This window comes from Alligator sinensis, unplaced genomic scaffold, assembly GCF_000455745.1.
Source record: "Alligator sinensis unplaced genomic scaffold, ASM45574v1 scaffold987_1, whole genome shotgun sequence".
In the NCBI taxonomy this organism is placed as follows: domain Eukaryota; kingdom Metazoa; phylum Chordata; order Crocodylia; family Alligatoridae; genus Alligator; species Alligator sinensis.
The window spans coordinates 272,471-295,886 of NW_005842574.1; the positions used below are offsets into that span (position 1 = coordinate 272,471).

The 23,416-nt window shown below is 58.3% G+C and overlaps 2 protein-coding genes across 4 annotated transcripts in view; both read right to left on the bottom strand.

The window, feature by feature from the left end:
- The window catches only part of MROH1 (maestro heat like repeat family member 1), a 102,068-nt gene extending 92,955 nt beyond the window's left edge, over window positions 1-9,113 (bottom strand). For all 3 annotated transcript variants that reach the window (XM_025214233.1, XM_025214232.1, XM_025214231.1), the window contains exon 1: window positions 8,922-9,113. In XM_025214233.1, the coding sequence (XP_025070018.1) occupies window positions 8,922-8,973 (52 nt within the window). In that variant the 5' untranslated portion in view covers window positions 8,974-9,113. The remainder of the gene's footprint in view (window positions 1-8,921) is intronic.
- The window catches only part of LOC102373843, a 71,320-nt gene continuing 56,947 nt past the window's right edge, over window positions 9,044-23,416 (bottom strand). Inside the window, exons 23-31 of the mRNA XM_014524107.2 lie at window positions 22,193-22,422; window positions 21,115-21,148; window positions 20,251-20,391; window positions 18,926-19,107; window positions 17,667-17,905; window positions 16,185-16,335; window positions 11,791-11,871; window positions 10,759-10,807; window positions 9,044-9,200 (exon numbers count right to left, since the gene is read on the bottom strand). Coding sequence (XP_014379593.2) covers window positions 9,067-9,200; window positions 10,759-10,807; window positions 11,791-11,871; window positions 16,185-16,335; window positions 17,667-17,905; window positions 18,926-19,107; window positions 20,251-20,391; window positions 21,115-21,148; window positions 22,193-22,422 — 1,241 coding nt within the window. The 3' untranslated portion in view covers window positions 9,044-9,066. The remainder of the gene's footprint in view (window positions 9,201-10,758; window positions 10,808-11,790; window positions 11,872-16,184; window positions 16,336-17,666; window positions 17,906-18,925; window positions 19,108-20,250; window positions 20,392-21,114; window positions 21,149-22,192; window positions 22,423-23,416) is intronic.

Below are 23,416 nucleotides of genomic sequence, written 5' to 3' on the forward strand. Positions count from 1 at the left end.
CCTCCGGCCGCAGGAAGCGCAGCAGCTCCCGCACAGCCTCTGCCTCCGCCGCCTCTCCCGCCGCCGCCATGCCGCGCACACGTGGCGCCGTCGCGGCCCCTTCCGCTTCCGCCTTGCGAGCGACGAGCGCGCGCCCTCCGCCAATCAGCGCCGAGAGGCGCCGTGCGAGGCCGCCAATTAGGAGCGCTGCTCAGGCCGCGCCCTCCGTTTCGATTGCTGGCTGCGGCCGGGTCCTAGCGCCGCCGGATCCCTCCCACCTGCTGCTCTGGGCTTAAGGTGGTGCCGCCCCCGTGCAGCCCTCGGGAGGGGGTGGCCCGGGGGTGGGATTCCCAACCGGGGGTCCTTGCAGGGGCGCCGCACCAACCCGGCCAGGACCCTCGGGACAGGGTTCCCCAGGACTTGGCCCGGACGCTGGGGTGGGGATTCTCAGCCGGGGTGCAGGGGATCCTTGCAGGGGTGCCACACTGTGTTAGCACCACGATGTGCCAACGGCCTGCTGCGGTGCAGCCCGGCCAGGAGGCTCGGGCCAGGGTTCCCCAGGACTCCAGTGGGGATTCTCAGCAGGGATCCTCGCAGGGGTGCTGCACCGTGCTAGCACCCTGGCGCGCTCGCGGAGACATTTGCAGCGGGAAGGCCTGGCGTGAAAGCCCCCGCGTGGCTGGGCCGCCTCAGCTCTTTGCAGCACGATCGGTCCGTGGGCAGCGAGTGGAAGGCAAGAGCAGCCCTCCCAGGTGGCCCTGGAGCCTCCAGGAATCAGATCTACACCTCTGGCGTGGGACGGAGAGGCGCCGGGAGACCAATGAGAAGACATTCGTGAACACCCGTATTGAATGTTGAATCTGATTCGTAGCCGTCCGGTGGGTTTTTAAATGTCACAGTCGCATGCAAAGCCCGTGCGCTGGAATTCATGTCGCTATGGGAGGTTTCATCGCACGACACACATTCAGGCAGAGTTGGCGACTTGAACTGGGAAACCAGTGTGTTGCTGAGAAAGAGAATCGTGCAATCCCAGACAACGGGGGTGGAGAGGACCTCAGGAGCTCACGTCTAGTGCAACCCCTGCTCCCAGCAGGACCAGCCCCAGCTACAGCATCCCAGCCAGGGCTTTGTCTGCCCGGGGCTTCAAAACCTCCCGGGATGGAGAGTCCCCCACCGCTCTGGGGAGCCTGGCCCACGGCTTCATCACCCTCCTAGTGAGAGAGTTTTCCCTAATATCCAACCTCGCTCTCCCTTGCTGCAACACGGCCACATTACACCAGACGCTGACCGTGCGGTAACCAGCGTCACTGTGCGGTAGCGTCCCCGCGCGGCTTCCTGGTGACACCGATTGGGCAGTAGCTCGTTACCGCTGCACAACAGCGTCGCATCATGGCTCGTGCCCCGAGACGCTACTGCGCAGCAAGCGTCTTGTGTAGATGCAGCCCTTGAGCCCGTTGCTCCCGGTTCTGTCACCTGCCAGACTGCTCCGGGGCAGGAGTTTCCGCCCCGCTCGCGTAGGTTTGTGCAGCACCTGGCGCACGCGTCCCTACCCAGCGTGCACCCGATCCCCTGCAAGCCGGTCTGGCTCCCTACCCTGCTGCTCAGTCAGTCCAGGGTCTCGCTGGGATGCTTGGGGGTGTCTAGTCGGCCTTTTGTGTTTTTAGCGCACCTCTTGCTGCTGCCCTGGCCATTTCGAGGCTATTTCCATCCCTGAGTTTCCAGGAGTGCACAGACCCCCCCAGCCCGGCTGACCTCTTCTCCCTGGCAGGTGCCTGAAGGGCCGGTCCCCGTAGCGCGCACACCTCTGCCCCACGCACCGGGCCCAACGCCCCGGGGGCTCTGCAGCAGGCATGAGAACGGGCAGGCCCCGTCCAGCCCCCAGCACGGGAGCCCAAAGCCAGGGGAAGGCCTGAGGATTTAGGGCTGGGTATTTGGGGAGCGGCAGCACAGCACCCTCCTGGGCGCAGGGCCCAGAACGGAGGGGCCACACGTGGTTGCGCTCCATGGGCTCTCCCACCCCATGAGGGAGGAGGCTGACCCGTACTGTTGGCACCGGGACGAGCGGAGCCTGGAGGAGGAGGAGGACCCTGCCGAGCTGCAGAAGAGCAGGGTGGAGGAGAAGTTTGCCTTCATCGTCCCCACGGAGAACAGGTGGAGTGACTAAATAGCACCTGGGCAAAGATCTCCCCAACTCCAGCTCCGCTGGGATGGGCTCGAGCTCAGCTGCTAGCACAGGGAGGCACCGGGCAGTCACTGGGGACCGGTCGCTGAGAACAGCAGCTCCACGCTCAGCAGCCGTCAGAGGCGAACACGAGGTCAGGGATGGCGGAGAAGGGGATTGGGAGCAAAGCAGAAAGTGTCACGATGCCCCTTTACGTCCACGCCACCAAGCCTGCGCCCGGTGCTGGGCCCTGCACCTCCAGAAGGAGATCGGAGACCTGGGGCAGGCGCAGAGAAGGGCACAAGGATGCTGAGCGGCGCGGAGGGGCTTCCCTACGGGGAGGCTCACGAGGCCAGGCCTGGGCTGCTTAGAGAAGAGATGCTGGAGGGGCAGGAGAAAGGTTCACAACGCGCTCGACGGGGAAGAGACCGACTTGCTAATAATGTGGTGGGTGCCAGATGCAGGGTCCGCGGGGCAAGACCCCACCCGTGCCTCCCCCGTCCCCTTCCCCAGCTCTGCGCACGCCTGGCTGCTCCAGAGCCTGCGAGACGGCGACATCATGACGGACGAGGACGTCGGGAACGTGGGAGCGATCCCGTGGCTGTGGCCAAGGGACTGCTGGAGGCTCTACAGGTCACGCTGCTTGCTGTCCCCAGGCTGCGGAGCAGCCCGGCGGCGCTGGTTTCCGCTGGAACAGCGCACACCTGGGAGTGCAAGGGAGCCTAGGGCTTCCAGTGGGACACTTGCGTGTCTGTGCACCAGTGCCAGGAGCCTGGGGAACGAACTGGAGGAACTGGTCCTCCTGCTAAACAAGAACGACTACGCTCTCACAGGGATAACGGAGACCTGGTGGGACTCCACCCAGGACTGGGCCACAGGGATAGACGGCTGTACCGGTACAGGAGATCATGCAGATAGAAGGGTGGGGGCGTAGCTCTCCATGTCAAGGACAGCTACACGTCCCTCCAAACTGACGTTGGCACCCAAGGAGGACGACTGGAGTCCCTCTGGGTTAAAACCCGTGGGGAAGGTGGCACTGGGGACACCGTGGAGGAGTCTACCACTACATCATCATCTCCTTCTACGACCAGGTGACACATCACCTGGACAAGGGAGAAGAGACTGACATCATATATCTGGACTTGGAAAAAGCCTTTGATCTGGTGTCCCATGTCTCCTCGTGGGAAAATTGGCCAACTGTGGCCTTGGCTACACCACAGTCCGGTGGCTGGGAAATGGGGTCCGAGGTCGAGTGGCCGATGGAAGCGGACCATTATGGCGCTCCGTGACCCTGTGGCAGAAAGCCACCTGTTTCTCCCCAAAACTCTGCTCTGTTGTGGGTTTGGAAAGCGGTCAGACACAGGTGTGTGTGGGGTGGTTCAGGTGGGAGGATCCTGTCTCGAGCCAAGCCGTGGTCTCCGGAGGGCTCTGCCAGCCCCTTACGAAGATATGCCCACTACGGCTGTCACGTGGCAGCGAGGCCTCCCTAACGTGCCGATCCTCACCACCTCCGCAGGGCGTAGAGAGCAGCGTGCTCTTCATCCAGCACATGGGAGCAGAGACCCACGACAACCAGTCCAAGAGCTACAGCAGTAAGTTTGAGGCATGCTTCCTAGCCTCGCTGAGCCGGTACCTGCTGGAGCCGGGCTACCCGGGGGGTGCCATCACCATCACCATCACCATCACCATCACCATCACCATCACCATCCTGAGCCCCTACCACAGGCAGGTAATGAAAATCCGCACGCTGATGAAGAGCAGGGACATGCCGTGGACGACTTCCAAGGGGAGGAGAACGACATCCTCCTCCTCTCGCTGCTGCGAAGCAAGAAGGAAGGGAGGGTGGGTTTCCTCCAAGACAAGAACCGGCTCTGCGTGGCCTTCTCCTGGGCCAGCAAGAGCTTCTACTGCATCGGCAACCTGGTCTGCATTTCCGCGGGCTCCGCGAGTCAGCCGTGGGCCAACATCCTGCGGCTGCTGCAGGACAAGAACCTCGGGGGGGACGGACGGGCTGACGCCCAGTGCCAGAACCACCCCGAGACCCTCACGGGGGTGAAGAGCAGCGCCGGCTTCACCAGGATCCCCGATGGCGGCTGCACACTGCGCTGCGCGGGAAGTGCCCTGAGACCTGCCTGCCCTGTACCAAGGAGGTGGAAAAGGTGATTCCCACGTGCGGGCACCGGCAGATGGTGCCGTGCTCCGTGCCGGCCGGTGAATGGGTCTGCCAGGCGCCGTGCGCGAAATGCGAGCACCCGTGCACACTTGACTGCGGGCAGTCCTGCAAGTGCCTGAAAAAGGGGGAGGTTGTGCTGCCCTGCTGCCACCAGGTGAGAATTGAATGGCACCAGCGAGCGGCACCTCCCGTCTGCCGCCAGATGCGCAAGCAGAGGCTGGGGCGCGGGCACCGCTGCCGAGGCACCTGCCACGATTGCCTGCAAGGCCGGCTGCACATCAGCTGCCGCAAGAAATGCACCCAGGTCCTCCTCTGCTCCCACCAGTGCCAGGCGCCCTGCTTCGAGACCTGCCCGCCGTGCAAGACAGCCTGCCTCAACAAGTGCCGGCACAGAGGCTGCCGCAAGCCCTGCGGGGAGGCCTGCTTCCCCTGCATCCAGCCCCGCACCTGGCGCTGCAGGCACCACCGCTGCACGCGGACCTGCTCGGAAACATGCAGCCGCCCCGCTGCAACAAGCCCTGCCTGAGGCCCAAGTGTGCGGCCACCGCTGCAGGGAGCCCCGCCCCCCGAAGTGCCGCGTGTGCCACAGGTACGAGCTGGTCAGATTATTCTTTGGCAGCGAGAACAAGCCGGGTGCCGGCTTTGTGGCGCTGGAGGAACGTGGCCACGTTTCGAGGTGACGGGCCTGCACCGGTGGATGGACGGCAGCCCCGGCGAGGCTCAGGACCGGCACGTCCAGCTGAAGCTGTGCCCCAAGTGCTCCACGCCCATCCAGAGCAGCCCTCACTACAACACCGCCATCGAGGCCTCGCAGCAGCTCATCGCGGCGGTCAGGCTGAGGATGCCGCGAGCTGCTTCCGAGGGGCCGCGGGCTGCCACGCAGCGTTAGCACTGCCACGCACGCAGACGGGGCTCCCAAGATAGACCAGGGGTTTCAGAGAGGAGCCCGCCGTGTTAAAGCACTGCCCTGCTGCGACCTTTCTGAGGTCCTGGCGACAAGAATTACTCCACTCTTTTTCCATAGTCAAAAAAACGAGTGAAAACCAAGAGCTGGGATTTCCCGAGCGGGGCCGGGGTCTGACAAGGCTGAGAACCGCGATTCAGAGCGATACAGCCCAGAAGCCCAGGGTCCCACCGACCCACATGCTACGGGCGGTGCGGCCGCGGGCGAGCCCAGGGCAGGGGATGGGCTTCCAGCGCACGGCTGACGGTCCACATCCAGCCCGCGGCCCCTTCGACGGTGCAGTTTAAGTTGTGTAAAGACAGACGGACGTGCACGCACACCCCTGCCTCGCGGCTGCCAAGGTGAGAATCCCGGCGTGCTCGTTTCTTCCCGAGCCTGCGCCCCCTAAAACGAGGCAGCTCCGGGCTGTGCTCGAGGGCTGCAGGGCCCCTGCAACCCCCATCCCTTTCCTTCTCTCACCTCCACGTCATGCCCCCGTCACAGCCCTCTTGGGGGGGGAACCAGCGGCTGCCTTCCTGCCCGGCCCCCCGCGCTGGCTGGGACGTGGTCTCATTTTTGAGACGGGGGGACTGAGAAACAATCCCGGGGCGACCTAGGCAAAAGGCCTGAGGCAGGAACCGGCAGCAGGGAGCGTGCACAGGTCTTGCCAGGAGAGAGAGGAGCAGCCCTTGCCCCTTGGGACGGCTGCGGAGTCCGTCCATCTTGCTCCGGGGTCAACGGGTGCTGTCTGCAGCCTGTGGGGCTGGGGGGTGAGCGGGACATGCCCGGAGCTGAGCATACGGCAGAGGCTCCTACCTCTGACGCCAGGACACGGACCTGTGGAGCAAACGAGGGGAACAAGGCCACCTGCGCAGGACCCACAGGCAGCAAGCAGCAGGGTGTGGGGCTCAGCTAGGGACGAGGCAGAGATGAGGAGGGTGAGGGAGGCTGCAATGGAGGAGAGCTGGAAAACTGCACGCAGGCATGTTGGGACGTGTGAAGTCTGAGAACCAGGGCGATCGGTGGAGACCTGGAGCACAGGAGGGGCCCGCTGCTGCGATGCCTGTGTGCAAAGTGAGCGCGGGGGGATCAGGAGCCCCCGACGGCAGCCAGGGCCAGGCCTGCAGCTCGCACGAGGACGAGCCTGCTCCACCTGTGCAGGCAATGCCTGCCGGTGCTGAGCGAGTGCCCCGGGCGCTGTGCAGCACCAGAGCCGCCGGCCCCACAGACTCGGCCACCTCCGCTGCGGGGGCTTCTGTCTCCGTGGGGAAAACGGCGCGCTCTGAACCCTGCTGCAGGGAGGCCACGACCTGGCCCTGGAAAGGGCATGATCACTTTCCTCCCTCTGCCCTGCACCCCCAGCCACTTGCTCCCCCCACCCCCGGGAGCAGACCCCTGCCCTCACCACCCCAGCCCCACCTGGCTCCAAGGCAGGTGCAAACCCAGGAATTCAAAGGCCCTGTAAGGCCCCCACGGAGTGCTCCTGGTGCCAGGTGCACTCCCCATGCCCCTCTGTGCCCCACGGCAGCCCCATGCACGTGCCCCGCAGCGCCTTGTCACACAACGTGAGAACACAAGAGCTGCCATGGGCTGGGTCAGACCCAGGTCCATCCTGCCTGGCCCCCTGTGCTGCAGGGAGAGGGACGGGGCCGAGCAGGGTTTTCTCCTGCTCCTCTCCCCCCTGCAGCCCCCAGCATTGGGGTCCAGGCAGGGCTGATGCGGAGGCCGTGCCCCTCGCTCCCTGCCCCACAGCCACCGATGCCCCCTTCCTCCCAGCACGTGTCCAAGCCCTGGCGCATGTGGCTGAGCTGGTAGGGACTGGCAGGGGATCTTGAAGGCAGCCAGCAGTCTCTCCCAGCAGGAGTTCATGGTCACCCAGTGCGTCACCCCTCAGCAACTCCTGCACGGAGGTGCATTTAGACAGACAATTTAACACGGGGGTGGTGATGGCACACGCTGGGCTTCTCCTCCCCATATTGCAGAGCTGGGTTAGAAGAGGCCTTAGCACATCTCAGCTCCTGGAGCAGAAAGCAGCAGGGAAGAAGTGGTGCGTGGCACACGCAGTGGGGTCACCGTGCCCACACAATCACAGCAGGGCACCGGCTGTGGAAGAGGTCTCTCCCTCCCTCGAACGCAGGACAGACCCTGGGTTGGCCGTCACCGAGCACAGCCTCGGAGGAAAGGAGAGCGTCAAAGAGCACAATGGAAACCTAGGCCGCTAGCACCTAACCAGCGCGCCCAGCCCCACAGCCAGCGTCACTGCTCTCCTCACTTGGGCGCCACGCGCGTCTCCTCCCTGCTGCAAACACGGCTCAGAGCCTGCTAACATCCCCCAGCCCGCCCCAGTGCAATGACTGCTGCTTGTTTTTTAGAAGAATAAATGGTTTTATTTTGCTAAACAAAAGGCAGCGCAGACACGGTGCACCGTCCGAGGAGCAGCAGGTAATGCATGACGCTGCTGCAAGGAAAGACCCCTCACCATCTACCGGCCCCATCCCCAAAGCCCTGCATACAGCAAAAGCCACGAGTCCCACGTTGCAACACCTTCGCCGCCCTTGCACGCTTAGCAGCGGGCCGTGTGGCTAGTCCTGCAGCGAGGCAGCGTTCGTGTTAGACACCAAACAGCTGTGACCTGGGTGCGGGGAAGAGGGCTGTGTCACGGCCAGCCTGGCACGGACTCACTCCATCGTCGAGCTAAATGCAGCCAGGGATGCTTTGAGACAGCAAAACCAAACGCCTGACCCACAAAGGCCCAACTGCACAGCAGATTCTGTCTTCACCACAGGCTCGATCACTTGGGATCCACTCCAGGGAGCACATAAGCCAATGGGAATCTCTCCACTGAAGTCAGTGGCCTCTCTGCCTATATAGCATTTTTGGGCAGCGTGATACAGAAAAGCACAATACCAGAAACAAATTGCTTGTGGGAGACAAGACTCGACGGGTTTACCATCTTGCCAAAGAGGCCAGGCTCTCCCTAGCCAGATCTCCTGGTTACACCTCACCAGAAGACCGGAGGCGAGAGGTGTATTTATCAGTAACGAAGTATGAACAACATGACCCCTGTATAACCAGAACTCAGTGGCACTAGCTACCAAGCTGGAAGGTTTTCACTGCCTTCCCACCCCTGCTATATGTTGAGCACTTGGCATCTGTGTCCAAAAGGCCCAAGGAGGAGCCAGGACAAGCTGTTTCCACCCCTTGGTTTCAGTTGGGTTTGGGGACTGGAGGGCCTTAAGCCACAATCGAACCCCACAACACGTTTCCCTCTACCAAAACGGGCAGGCCACCCCGGAGTACCACCCGGGCTGCAGAGACTCCCTGGCATTTGACTGCATGCCTTTAGGGGAAGCCTTGTTTGCCTCTTACTCCAAACCCTTGTTTTGCAACATGGCTTTGGATGGCAGAGGGGCGGTGACCGCATCCTCGAGTCAGGGGCCCTCGGGACGGAGGAGTCCCACGTACACATCACCCCCATGTGCAGCGGGCTTGGGTAATTTCTCTCAGTGGAAATAAACTTCCAATCACTTGCTAAGCGGATACTTCAGCGCCAAGCGCTGTACTGTTTGCCCCAGCGTGCAGACTGCTCCACTCTGAATAAGGCACTGATGAAGCAGGCTGCTGTACAGTGCCCGGCATTCACCCCGTGAACGCTATTAAATTACCAGTCCAAGACGATGTCACGTAACCTGCTCCGGTATCACTTCTCCAGCCCATCAGCGCGGCTGAAGGAGATCGGCTCGCATGTACAAAGGCACTGTGCTCAGTGCAAAGTCATCAGCTCAGAAAGCCGGCTTTGTAATACGAGGACTAGTCTGTGCTCCATGCAGTGGGCGCGTTTCTACTGGTCTCCTTTGTGTCCGCTGCACTGCTGTTGTCTTCGGGAGCGTTGGGATCCAGCCACCTCCCCCAAACGCCCCTTCCGACTGGGACGTGAGAGACCCCTTTATTGATGGTGGGAGGAAAATGAAATGTTAGATGGAGAAGCCTCAGCCCTGTGCGGGCTGTACTGTGCCAGTGCTCCTGTCCAGGGGCTCCCGGCCTGTCAGGCTGTGTGCCATCATGCCCCTCTGGCACCAGACTGGCACAGCCTCCTCTGTCGCCTTTCTTCCCCTCCCTTTTTTCTCTCTTCTTACTAGTTTTCCTCTTTTCCTTTTTTGCTCCACAGGCTACGTGCTGTGTGAAATGGGGTCAGCCCCTGATATCACCCACTCAGCTCTAAAACACACACGTGAGCTGCTCCCAGCACTGCTCCTGCAGGGCCCCTTGCAAGAGCAAGCGCAGAATGCGGGCGGCTTTCGACCACCCGCGTTCTTCTTTACCAAAGCAGCAGATGTGCAATTCGTGAGGACGGGACTGAATCTGCGGGGAGTCATGTGTGCGTGTGTGTGTGTGTGGGGGGGGTCCACACCATTTTCTCTGTCTCCAGCTGTTCCCCTTCTCTGCACCCTTCACCCATGGTTTTATGGTCTCTGATGGGGAAGCCGGTGCTCTGGTTAACACCAGCATAATGGTGTTTTTGAGAGATATCCAGGAGCTGCTGGTACCTGGCAGCCGAGGTGGTGCCAGAAACAATCTCCTGCCATACAGATGCCCAGCCTGGAGGCACAACCCTCTTACCGGCCACATCATAACAGGGCTAGCACGGGGCTGCACAAGCCACACAAGGATCTTGCTTACAGCAAGTACTGTATTTATCTGAATCCCCATTCAACATGGGGGGGAAAGCCTCGTCTTGGATTTGAGTACTGGCCTGGGGCAGGCAGGTGCAGCCCAGAGTCAGAGCAACAGCCATCATACGGGGCTGGGGCCATTATACAGGGTGGGGGCAGAGGGGCAGGCAAAGTCTGGCAGTGGTCCCATGGGCCAGACTCTGCCCATCCCTGTTCCAGAGGAAGGCAAGTGACAGGAAGGACAGGTACGGGGGCAAGAGGCAGAGATCAAGCTGCCTGCCCCTTTACCCCCTGCTGCTTGCCGCCGCACCACCTGTTCCCCCTGCTGCAGCAGTGGAGGGGTACGCATGTAAGACAACTCTCCAATTAGATTTATTGCTAATTTTCCATGTACTACAGAATCTAAATACCAGGGACGGTGTCTTAAAATGGAAATAGTCTTAGATTTGGGTAAACGCAGAAGCAAAATTCGCTTCCCTGAGGCTACTTAAAGTTGTGTCTTCACGTGACACGTGGCCCCTCAAGAAAGGCCATCCTGGTCTTGCCATCAGAAGGAAGGCGCGTGCGACAAACCTGACGCTAACGTTTGTTGGGTTTACCCGGGTCTCGTGTGTGTCTCTTGCACGCGTCCTTTCCTGTCGCACTGCAGTCTGAAGGCTCGCAAAGGAGGGTCTGTTAAATCTCGCTTTCCATGCACACACCCTCCTCCCCGGGCAGCGACAGCTACTTCGCTGCAAGCAGCAAAGGAGCGGAGCCCCTGGCTGGGCGTGCTGGAGCTGCCCCTGCCCTGGCCAGCACACGCGCACCGTTAAGACATGTGTTTGCTCACCTGCTGAAATGGGGACGGGGAAGGGCTCTCTTTCACACTTCACAGGTACCTGAGCAAATAAACCAGAAGAGCACACTTTAGTTCCAGACACGCCCTTCCTCTCATCCCCCACCTGTCAGCAAAGAGAGACGAATGGCTGCAGCCTGGCTTTGTAACTTACTGCAGACTCCAAGAAGCCAGAGACGCTGAGGCCTAGGTTTGGAGGGAGGAAACAACCATCAAGGGGGGCTAGCCCTGGGGGGGCCACAGGCTTCAGCAGGCACAGAAAGGGTCACCAGGAGTAATGCACTAAACCACCTCCCTTCCCCTTGAAGGACAACAGCATGACACCCAGAATTGCTTTCGGGGTGCGGTGCTGGGTTCAGCTGCTCCCCTGGAAGCCAGACGCTTGGTGAGAGGAAGCTCTCAGCCGAGCTCCGGCCACTCTCCGTGCTTCTACCCCCACGAGGTCTCAGCTGGGAAGTCACTTTAAAGGCTGGGCGCTGTTGGTGGCACAAGGTCGTCTGGAGCGGGCTGGGGGCGGCTGGCACGGCTAGGATGCGTAGCTGCAGAGGTAAATGCCGTCCCCGGCGCATTTGGCAAACACAGCACGAGGCTGGAGGCCGCTGCACTCAGTGACACCACGTTAACCCAGTCAGCTTCCACACGCCCATTCTGCCAGAGATGCTCTGCTTTTGCATTGCCAACCCCAGCCCGGAGCAACATCCTGCTCTGCGTGCCTGTTACTAGAGGGGAGAAAACTTACCCGCACCCCAGCCATGGCAGGAAAAGCAGGACAGTACAGAGAGCTGGGAGCCCAGGTGCTCCCAATGCAGCCCCACCCAGGGCCCAGCAAAAAACACAGGTGGGGGTCGGGCCAGGTGGACTGGCACCCAGGGGAGGAGCCGGCAGATAAAATGGGGAAGGGGCTGAAAGGAAGCCCCCAGAGGATGGACCGCCAACACAACGGGGACTGCGTGGAGCGACGGACCAGATTCCTGAGAAGACGGACGTCCAGAATACCACCGCAACGCATAGGGCACGGGTACTCACCGGGGGCTGGAAGGAGTTGGAGATGTCCGCCGTGGAGAACGTGGCTGCTGGGCTGAGAGAAGACTCGCTGCGGGGCCCGGCCTGCAGAGACAGAAGACGAGAGGAGCCGGTTCGTAGGGCAGAAGGAGTGAGGGAGACCCCTTTCCACTGCCAAAGGCGCCCAGAAAGGTTAGGCTCTGTGAGGGGGTTAAAGGGGCCCCCTGTACAATCCTGCCGAGAGGGACGGGATCCAGCCAGGAATGTCACCTCCAGCCAGACGGCCACGTGTCAGGGACAACTGAAAGGCTGTGAAGGGAACAGCCTGAAGAAGAGAGCCAGCCGAGAAGTGCAAGCCAGCTGCAGGTGGCAACGGCCGGATAGTTAACGGAACAGCTGGAAAAGGACATTATCAGGATGAAGACGAGGGAGAGGGAGAGTCCCAAAATGGGGAACACATGCCCAGAACATCACAGGTGTGGCGAGGACAGGGTGTAGGGGTTGGAGGACCCCTGTGAAGAGACCCACAGTCACGACCCAGATGTGTATAAGGAAGACCACCTCCCAATCAGTTTTTCCTTCTATTTCTATCTGCTTTCCGCCCAGGTGTGGCAGGAGAGTAAAGAAGGAGCGCATCTATCAGCCGGATGGCGACCGCAACGTCAGGAGCAGCAGCACGGCTCCTACAGCGTCACCCACCCCTTGAGCGTTCAGCAGACTGTATACAGAGCCGGAGGAAAGCAGGGCTGGCAGGGAGCTCCAGATCACATCCAGTCTAAACACTGCCTGAGGCAGGATCAGCCCTGTCCAAACAAGCCCAGACGAGCCCTGTGTCCGACCTCGGAGCCACACCACGAAGTTGCCCCGACACAGCCCCAGGCATTGCCGCCACCCCTGGGAAGGCAGGGGGGCCACGGCCACCAACGTCCTGCTGCTGCCAGGGGATCATGGGTGCTGGAGAGAGCCCAGGCCAAGGCCGTGCCCCTGCTGCAAAGGAAGGCAAACCCCCCCCCGGTCTGGACCAGTCTGACCAGGGGGACAATTCCTCACCGTCTTCAAGGCAGGGCATATTTTATGTGTGGATCCTGTGCAGCAGTGAGCTACAAGGGACACCACCTGGGAAAGACTTGGAGATCCTGATACATTTTTTAATTTTCTGGATGTCAATTAAATGCCTTGTATTTTTAGGTCAAACCCATGGGATAAAAATACACATCCCCCAATTTTTTTTCACTGAAGAGTCTAGAATATTTTGAGAAATGCTGAGAACACCGGGGAGGCACAAGGGTTTCTCTGTGTTATTTTCTATTGGATCAAACGTATAGCTGGGAGAGAAATGTGACAAGCTGTCGGGGCGCTGCCCTTCTTCTGGGTGCTGCTGCAGCGCAGGCTGGGGATGGGGCTGGGCTGGGCCAATGCTCCTCTGGCACCAACCCCGCACTGCAGGGTCCTGGCTCGGAGGGTCTTGCCCTGCGCTAAGGTTCGGCCCCACACTGTGCTGGGGCCGGAAGAGATTTCCCCCCTGCTCAGACTGGTCTGCACCGGGAGGGGTTTGCCTTCCTGTGCATCGGGGGCACGGCCTCTGTATCTCTTGCATCTCTCGAGCACATTTTAACACCCCTTGCAACAACATGATACCCCCAGTCCTCATCCCCCTGCTTTACCTGGGGCAGATTTGGAGCCCCTTGCTGCTTCTGGCAATGTGCCTTGTAGCTGTGCAACAGGGTTGTTGTGTAGCTTCAGTAGTGGGCTAGACAAGGATTTATATAGGATGATTTAGATAGAATCGTAGAAAATGAGGGCTGGAAGGGATCTCCGGAGCTCACACCTAGTCCAACCCCCTGTTCAAAGCAGGACCAGCCCCAACTACATCATCCCAGCCACGGCTTTGTCTACCCGGTCTTAGACACCTCCAAGGATGGAGACTCCACCACCTCTCTGGGTAACCTGTCCCAGTGCTTCACCACCCTCCTAGTGAGAAAGTTTTTCCTCATATCTAACCTCAACTTCCCTTGCTGCAACGTAGCCACATCTACACTAGATGCTGACTCTGCAGTTGTTACTGCGCAATCATTTAGTATTTGCACACACAAGGACTAAACGACTGTGCGGTAACTGGTGTTACTGTGCAGTAGCGTCCCCGCACGGCTTCATGGGGACAGACTGCACAGTAGCTTTTTTACTACTGCACAGTAGCATCACATCACAGTTCATGAGAAAGTTTTTCCTAATATCCAACCTCAACTCCCCTTGCTGCAGCTTGAGCCCATTGCTCCTTGTCCTGCCATCTGCCCCCACTGAGACCAGCCCAGCTCCATCCTCTTTGCAGCCCCCCTGCAGGGAGGTGAAGGCTGCTATTCAATCCCCCTCGGTCTCCTCTTCTCCAGACTCAATCAGCCCAGGTCCCTCAGCCTCTCCTCACCAGTCATGTGTCCCAGCCCTCCAACCATTTTTGCTGGACTCTCTCCAATGTATCCACAGCCTTTCTGTAGTAGGGGGGGCCACAGCTGGACACAGGACTCCAGATGTGGCCTCCCCAGTGCTGAATAGAGGGGAAGAATCACTGCCCTCCATCTGCTGGCAACACTCCTACTGACGCAGCCCAGGATGCCATTCGCCTTCTTGGCACCAAGGGCGCACTGCTGGCTCCTGTTTGGCTTTTTGTCCTGTCACCCCCAGGTCGTTTTCTGCAGAGCTGCTGCCCAGCCCGTCACCCCCAGCCTGCACCGGTGCAGGGGGTTGCCCATAATATATAACCCCAGTTCCCTCAGTCTCTCCTCACAAGTTGTGCGCCCCAACCCCCAAACCATTTTCGTTGCCCTGGACAGGGATGATCTGGTCTCAGGCAGGGAGCTGGATGAGACGAGACCTCAGACCTATCCTTCTATCAGGAGCCTGTTAATGGGCGTGGACAAACAAGCACATTACAGCGAGTTAGAGGTGGCAGGGACGTGCAGCAACTGTCTGCTTGCACCACCTACCCCAGCCAATGGGAGCTATCGCGGGGCAGCTCAATCCTGCTGCGTGGAGGGATGAACTACCGTGGCTTAGCCTTCACTTCCCACAGGGTAAGGGCAGGCACACAGACAATGACGACACGTCAGCAGCTCCATGCTCCCTTTTAGCTTGCTGTAATGCTTCTTTGTCCACGGCCTACCAAGCCCGCCCCGGTGAGCCAGCTGGATCACACCATGCCTTTCGGGGTGAAGGCGCCCGTTACACTCAGACCGTACTAAACCTGCTCAATGTAGAGCGGTGTTCAAGCTGGGATGTCCTGGGAGCAGTCGCACAAGAAAGGTTAATACCATTTCTTGCCTGCACTGCTCCGACTTGCCACTAGAGGGCCGATGAGTAGGGGCGTGGCTAGGAGGAGGGGCTGGGAGCAATGCATTCTGGGATGCTGGAGGACTGTAAGTTGCCTGTTTTATCTCTCTGGGGAAGACCGAAGTGACTCTAACAGGAGCGTGGTAGTAGGGTCCAGTTAACCCTCGCCTGAAGTGGTGTCACTTTGCGATGTTCAGAGGGCACTTAGCACAAGTTAACGAGTGTTAACGTGCAGGCACTCGTGTTTTAAGCGCCCTTAGTATGGTTTAAGTGTAACGTGTAATGTCACCCTCACTTGCCACCATGCTGGTATCCCTTTCAGAACGTGTCATCTCTTGGAAGCTGTCAAAGCCCTCTCATCCTTTGCAATCACACAGTGAGCTCCCAGCAAATGAACACGAGCCACCAATGCAATGTCGCAGCTGGTAAAGCAAACCAAACTCTGGCTTGCATCCATAGATGCTTCTCAAGCAAATCCCAGGATGTCATCTTCCCGCTGTACTCCGCCTTGGTGAGGCCCCAGCGGGACTACCGCACCCAATTCTGGGCTCCATGATTCAGGAAGGACGTGGAGAAGCTTGAGAGAGTGCAGAGGAGAGCCACGCGCATGATCAGAGGTCAGGAGGACAGGCATTATGACGAGAAGCTGAGAGCCATGGGACTCTTCAGCCTTGAAAAGCGCGGGCTCAGGGGGGACCTGGCAGCTGCCTATAAGTATGTAAGGGGTGTGCATCAGGATCTGGTGGCACTTCTGTTCACCAGAGTGCCCCAAGGGATGACAGGGTGTAATGGTGACAAACTTCTCCAAGACCGTTTCAGGCTGGACACAAGGAAAATCTTTACTGTCCGAGCCCCCACGGCCTGGAACAGACTGCTGCCAGAGTTGATGCAAGCACCTACTCTGGACTCCTTGAAGAAGCATTTGGATGTTTATCTTGCTGGGATCCTGTGACCCCAGCTGACTTCCTGCCTTGGGACTCAATGATCTCCCGAGGTCCCTTGCAGCCCGAATGTCTATGAAATCTATGAATCCTTCCCAGGTCATCACATAACCTTGTCACTACAATGCATCGTTCTCCTAGGCCGCTGCTTACGTTAGAGCTGTACGGTAGCTCAGAGGTGGACGCCCCTCGGGAGAAAGCCATGCTCCTGTTGTAGTATTCAGGCCCATACTCGCTGCTTGTGCTGGGTGGACAGCTTGTCGTGGCACTTGTGGTTGAGGTCAGTCTGCCAGGAATATGCTGGCTGAATTGGAGACAGTGAAAAGAAATAACAGTGTCAAGCAATGGTGGTATCAGGGCAGATGGCCCGAACAGACACGCAGGGAAGTCACTACTAGGTCGATATCCCCTGGAGAGCTGGAAGTGGGACAAAGCCGCCTCCCTGCATGTGCACGATAAGAAGTCTCAAGGAGATAAAGCAGTGATACTGAACAGCTGTTTTGCCTGCTCTCAGCAACAGACTTAACTGAGACCTTCAGCACCGGGAGATCAGGGCGTATCCCACAACTCCGCCTGCCTGGCCTGAGAGCAGAAGAGACCCCTGATGCTCTCCACCCAGTGCAGCACCTCAGGGGATTTCAAGCCTGCCTGGAGTTGTGCGAGACCTGGAATAACACAGGCTGGCTGGGAAGATGCTGTGCATCACAGCTTCATTAAATTCAAGCCCCCTCCTCCCCCCGGAAATACCAGCCCTTCGTTTTCACCTTTTGTTGACTACAGAAAAATACTAGAGCAATTCGTCTGTGGCCAAGAACTCGGCAAGACTACACCATGGGGCAGGAGGCTTTTATCACTGTGGATTCCTGTTTGCAATCTCTGGGCTCATCTTGTGACTCATGACTGCACACCTGACAGTGCCAGCAGTGCACGGCAGCCCCCAGCACCCTCGAGAGGATCTCAAGGCACCGCTGGATCAGACCATCCATTTTTTACAGGAAACAGATCTGATTAGGTGTCTCTTCGCCTGACGAGGTTTCCTATTCCTCTCTTAGCAAGGTGCTGGCAAGTCAACACAAGTCTTACATTGGGTGCTGCATGAGGCAGGCATTTTCAGCTAACCATCTGCTACCCAAATGTGAGTGAAGGGAATCAAGGAGCAAAGGAGGCAGGTGCTAACTCAGCAAACCCCTTCCCCTCCTCAACAGGGCTCTCCCCTCTAGCTTGCCATCCTCCCAATGGAAGGTGTGGCACGAGTCTGCAGTAGAGCCCAGGCTGCAGCAGGCAGAGGAGAGGTGTCAGCTGGACTCGGCTGTGGTAGTTTCCATTTCTGACACCCAAAACCTTTAAATGACCCAGTTTTACTCGCTTAATGTTAGTAGGCTGAGCTGAGTTGTGCTGTTACTAGTCCTGAACTCTGGCTTTCCAGGACATATTTTCTTCTTAATGGAAAATTTCACACAATGTCATGCCCTGAAAAGATGGTGTTTGAGAGATGCCACTGGATACTGATATTGCAAACGAGACTGCATGGAGGCCATGCCCCATCTGCTGCTGCAACTTCTGCTGAGGCTGCTAACACCACGCACAGCACTGCTATCTGAACACCGGAGCTGTGGGGCCAGGCCATGCCCTTACCTCAGCTGATGGTAGCCGGCAAGCTCTGCTTCCGGGCTTTGCTCCATGACGGCAACCCTATGCTTCCTCTCTGGCTGTGACTGCATATCCCCTCCTGCTCTCTTCCTGCCATAGGGGAACAAGCTCAGCTCAGCGAGCCTGGCCTGGTGTGCAAGGGTGATGGCGGCAGGCTGGTCTGATGGCAGACTGGAATCTGGGAACCCAGTAATTTCTTCATCCTCCTCCTCGTATTGTAATTCCTGTAGAAGGGAAAGAAAAAGTCACCACTACCTGCTAACCGGAGGGCAACCACAGTCGTACAAGGGAACCTGTAGCAAATTCAGCTTTGGGGCCTTTCACAGCTATTTCTAAGGCTCTCCCAATGCAGAATTTTGCCTGAGGTTCTTTCCTGTGTTTTAAAAGAAGGTAAAATTACATCGGAGGGGGTTTGCTCTCCAAGAACTTGACCTAGGGGTCACAGCATGGACCGAGCAGGCAGCAGTTTAAAACTAACACCAGGAAGGTCTTTTCCCCCTAGCATGGCATTGACGGGGGGACTCGTGGTCCCCAGACGTGGTGGGACCTGAGAGCTCAGTCAGATTCACCAGGGCTTGGACATGTGCGTGGAGGAAAGGGGCATCGATCGGTGGCTCTGGGGCAGGGAGCGAGGGGCACGGCCTCTGCGTCAGCCCTGTCTGGACCTCAGTGCTGGAGGCTGCAGGGAGAGGAACAGGGGAAAACCCTGCTCAGCCCCAGTCACTTTCTCTTCCAGCTCCGCTCTCTGCTGCTGGGTGAAAGGAGACTGGGCAGGACGGACCTGGGGCCTGACCCAGACTATGGCAAGTCTTATCTTATGAAGTGGCACAAGCCGCTCAGGAGCCTCTTCAGGCTGCCGCTAAAGCAAGGCCAGCGTCCTGTGGGCAGCAACACGAGCAATGCCTGGGGGCAGCAGCTTGTCAGCGCTACACAGCTGGCGAGGCTGGCCCACCTGAAGGCTGCAGGCCCTCCCGTGGCTGTGCTACAGAAGCCATGAGCATGTGGGCAAACAGACATGCCCAGCATCTGCATTTTAAAGGCTCACAAAACTTTTGCTTAAAAACTTTCCATGGGTAATTCAGCACGGCCGGGGTGTCTCCAGATGCCCTTTCAGCCCCTGTTCGGGGTTTGGAGCTGGCAAAGCAGAAGGCAGGCTCTCTCTCTAACTGAGCCAGAAACAAAGGGCCTTTGTGCTGGACCCCTGCAGCTCCCCAGCCCGGCACAGAGACCAGGCAACTGCTCACCCTGACGGTGCAGTACACTCCCAGCAATTCCAGTCGCTCTCGGCCCTCCTTTAGACTCAGTTCCTGGAACCAAGGTGTGCCAGCGTGCTGCGCAGAGATGCGGTTCATCAGCCGTCGGAAAGACAGCGGGTCCTGCGGCTTGTCCAGTATGACTATGACGAGTGTCTCCTGGTTCCCTGGGTCTACAAGGCAGCCCCGTTAAATGGCATTACAAAAGGCAACACAGAAATGATTCCTTCTGGCTTCGCTGAACACTTAACTCTCCACTGCCTGCTGTTACCTGGGTCCCAGGTGACTGGAGATCACCTCGGAAAGGCTCTAGGTCCTACATCAGCTTTGTGCTGGATGGTCACCCATGTGAGACAGGGGACTGTTGTTACAGCGGGCAGCGAAAATCAACCGTGCCAGCTGGTACCCAGTCCAGCAGGATGCCAGAGGCACTCCCAGCGCCTGCAGGCACCGAGCACAGGACGGACAGATGGGAGAGAAGAATGTGCGTTCCCCACGCCTACTGGGACCAGGAGCAAGCAGCACCCCCTTCCCCCCTTGGCAGGGCTTGGGATTCCAGTTATGGTACAAGCACGTGTCTAGGGCAGGGGTGCTCAGCCCCTGGCTTGTGGGCCAGAGCCACCTCTTGCACCATGTCACCCAGCCCACCAGGCGCATGAAAAATGCAGCACCGCTCCCCTGCTCCCCAATTTCTGGACCCATGGGGAGCCCTCGCACTGCCCCCCTATATCAGACACAAGGCAGTGTGGGGCCCAATCCTGGCATGCAGGGCCTGGTGATGGCAGTACAGCACGAGGCCTGATCCTGACTCTGGGCTCCTTTAAGCGTCAACTGGACGTTTATCTTGCTGGGATCCTGTGACCCCAGCTGACTTCCTGCCCCTGGGGCAGGGGGCTGGACTCGATGATCTTCCGAGGTCCCTTCCAGCCCTAAGGTCTATAAATCTATGAATCTGACATATGGGGGTGGCACAGAACCCCAAGGCCAGATCTGGGTGCATGGGGCCTGATTCCTGCATGCAGGGCTGGGCAGGAGCAGCTCAGGGCTCAGCCCAGGCCATGTGGGGCCTGAACTGGGCATGCAGAGCCAGGCAGAGATAGTGCAGGGCCCAATGCAGCCTGCAGACCAGCCCTGTGCCACTCTTATGGCCTGTGGGGCCAAAAGATGGAGCACCACTGGTCTGGCGGGAGAGGAGGAACAACAGCACAGATGAAGCCAGTGCAATCAAACCCCCCTGTAAGTGGCTCAGAGGAGTGTCTACATGCTCTCCAAGCCACCATCACCCTAGGCATGTTCCCATCTGCGTTGGCACTCACTTGGGTTGGATGTCCGGCCTCCCCATCTGGAGCAGAGGTTGCTGGCGCACTCTCGTGAGAGGTGAAGGATCAAGGAATAGAGATAGAAGCTACATTCGCACAGGTACACGCTGCTGAACGGCAGAGCCAGGGGTGTGCTCTCTTTGGAGGGAGAAGGAGAAGACCCATTTACACCCGGGCTCATATTTATACCCCAGGACAGCAAAACCTTCCTCACCGCTCCCGGGCACCAAGTAGTATCTGCTGCTAGAGGCGCGAGCTGCAGCTATGCTAATGGCTCACGTCTTTGTTATTACACGGGAAAGAAGCACGCCTTCGTGCCAACACACCAGGCTAACCTCCCAGAGCAGGTGCAGGCCATCTAGTGGAAAGGTGTACATCGAGAGGGTTTTTCTCTTTGGAGACTAGCGATGGGCTTTCAGCACCATAAGAACATCAGCCAGTGCCAGACTGGGTCAGACCAATGGTCCATCTAACCCAGTATCCCGTCTCCCGACAGTGGCAGTAGCTGTAATTGCTTTAACTGCTCGAGATCGGTCAGCAGAAGCGTTGAGGCAACCTGTCTGCTGGGAAATCCCAGCTCCAGATACCAAGGGTGTAAGTGCAAGTTACAACCTAGCACGTGGGGATCTGAAGAGGTGATCTGAGCCCTTTCCCTCCCGTGCGGATGGACCTCACTTCTGCTGGCCAAGCACAGAGCATCCCAGCCAAGACAGAAGCAAGGGTGAAATGTTATTCTGGGGAGTTTCCAGTACAGGTTCTGGAGGCTGCAGGCAATCGCTCCATCCTACATTTCATGGCTGTACGGGAGCAGCTGGGGGAGACAGAGCTCAAGAACAACAGGAATTAACCAAGATTACTGACCTGGTAGAGCCACAGTTACTTCTTGTGCAGATATCTTAGAGAGACAAGAGACAGACATTCTTCGTTACCAGACAAGTCACCGATCAGCAAATAAAACAGTGAGAAAGCAGGCGAATTTCAAACCACGTGCACAGCTCATATTTCTTTTGCTACCTTGGTTGAAGAAAGGAACTCTACGGTGTATTTAGAGAGACGCCTGGAAACGCATATCAAAAACTTTGCCCTTCTTCATCTGAGGGGCAGTCATAGAAGCACAGGAAGTGAGGGCTGGCAGGGACCCCAGGAGGTCACATCTAGTCCAAACCCCTGCTCAAAGTGGGACCAACCCCAGCTACATCATCCCAGCCAAGGCTTTGTCTACCCAGGCCTTAAACACCTCCAAGGATGGAGATCCCACCTCCTCTCTAGGTAACCCATCTCAGTGCTTCACCACCCTCCTAGTGAGAGAGTTTTACCTAATGTCCATCCTAAGCTTCCCTTGCTGCAACTTGAGACCATGAATTTAGACGTGCTGATCTCATCTGGGCTGACAAGTCCTACATCCTACCACAGAACCTCGAGGCAGGCAAGTGGACTGTACTGCCCAAAATACAGCCCACAGGCCAGATCCAGCCCAGCCAAGGGATTTTATACGCAGCGCGGCAGCCTGGGCCATGCTGGGACGACATGGGGGCTGGACGCTGTCCGGCTGCCACTGCCAATCTGCTCTGCACCGCTGGGGGTACCGGATGGAGAGGACGGGTAGGTGGGTTCTCTGTGGAGACTGGCCCTGGACCCCAGCAGGCAAGGCACACTCAGTCGGGTGGATGGGCTGGGGCCATGGGTGGGTGGGGAACGGTGTCCAGGATCAGAACGGGTGGCCAGGAGCTAGGATTGTGGGGCTGGGCCTGGGGCAGAGCCATGACGCACTCCTTGCGTTGGGTGCCCAAGTAATTACCCACCCACCCCTGGTCTATTCTGCTCCTGCACAAAGGTGAGAATGCAATGCTGCGGCTGAGAGCATCGCTCCACCTGCTCCGGGATTCAACCCTTTCCCTCCTGAACATCCAAGTGAAGCGGTGCTTTTACACCCGGGTACCTGAATGGGAGCAGGGTAAGACGATGACCACGTCCCAATACGGATGAGCTTGCACTTCCCCGAGAAGGTGGGAGCATCTGTGTCTTCCTGCTGCTGCCTCCGTGCTGGCAGATCCTTCCCAGGGGAGGCAGACACGGGACAGGTCTCCATCTGGCAGGGGTTGGGAAGAACGTAATCCACAGAGGACATCTTGCAGATCTTCTTGACTTCGGCACAGATGTTCACTAGATCTAGATGGAGCATTACAAGAAGACATTATTCTTCTGACTGCCATGGGGAGTCGAGGAGGCTACAGCAATTCACGCAAAAAGCTGCAGCCAGGCTTTCGGTATCAGCCGTTCATTTATATACAAGCCAGACCCTGGTGGCATTAACACGCACAGCTCAGATGCAGTTAGCCTGCAAGGTGCAACTGTACCCAGCCTTCTGCCTGACTCGGGGCTAACACAGCAAACAGCCTTTCTCTGTGTGTAACGCCCAGGGAGCCGCACAACTGCTTCAGCCCGACAACTGCCAAGGCCCGCAGTGAACACGTAGTGCCTGTCTGTGCAGAAGGCTCCCCGTTATTTTTAGCCACCTGCTCCACGGGCAGCGTCAGGGTCACTGGTGCGTGCCACTTCTTACTGAACCATCTCTGATGCAACTCTTGTTGCACGAGATCTCAACTGCCCTCACGCCCTGATTCATAGATTGTTAGGGGCTGGCAGGGACCTTGTAGATCATCGGGTCCAGTCCCCTAGACTAGGCAGGAAAGACAACTGGGGTCAAGTAACCCCAGCGAGGTGAGTGTCCAGTCTGCAGTGACCCCGCATAATGGGCAGAACTGTGTCCCAGGCCCCTTTTCCCTTACGGACAAAAAGGGAGTGGTCATGGCTGCTAATATCTCATGTCTCAGGTTGAGTATCCACAGCCTATGCCAGTGATCCAGGGTCTATTGCAGTGATTCTCAACCAGGGGTCCTTGAGATCCATTCAAGGGTGCCAGGCCATGTTAGCACTGCAAGGGGCGCAAGTACAATTCACAGGATAAACCCAGAGATATCAAACAGGAATCCAGAGCATCCAAAGCTATCTGCCCTGCTGTGGTGTTGCTGAGCTCTTTGCAACAGAAGAATTGCTCTGTTATTTTTCTGTAGTCAAAAACAGAGTGAAAACTAGGAGCTGGCATTTTCTGAGGGGGGCTTGAGTCTAATGAAGGGTGCCTTGAAGCACAAAAAGGCTGGTC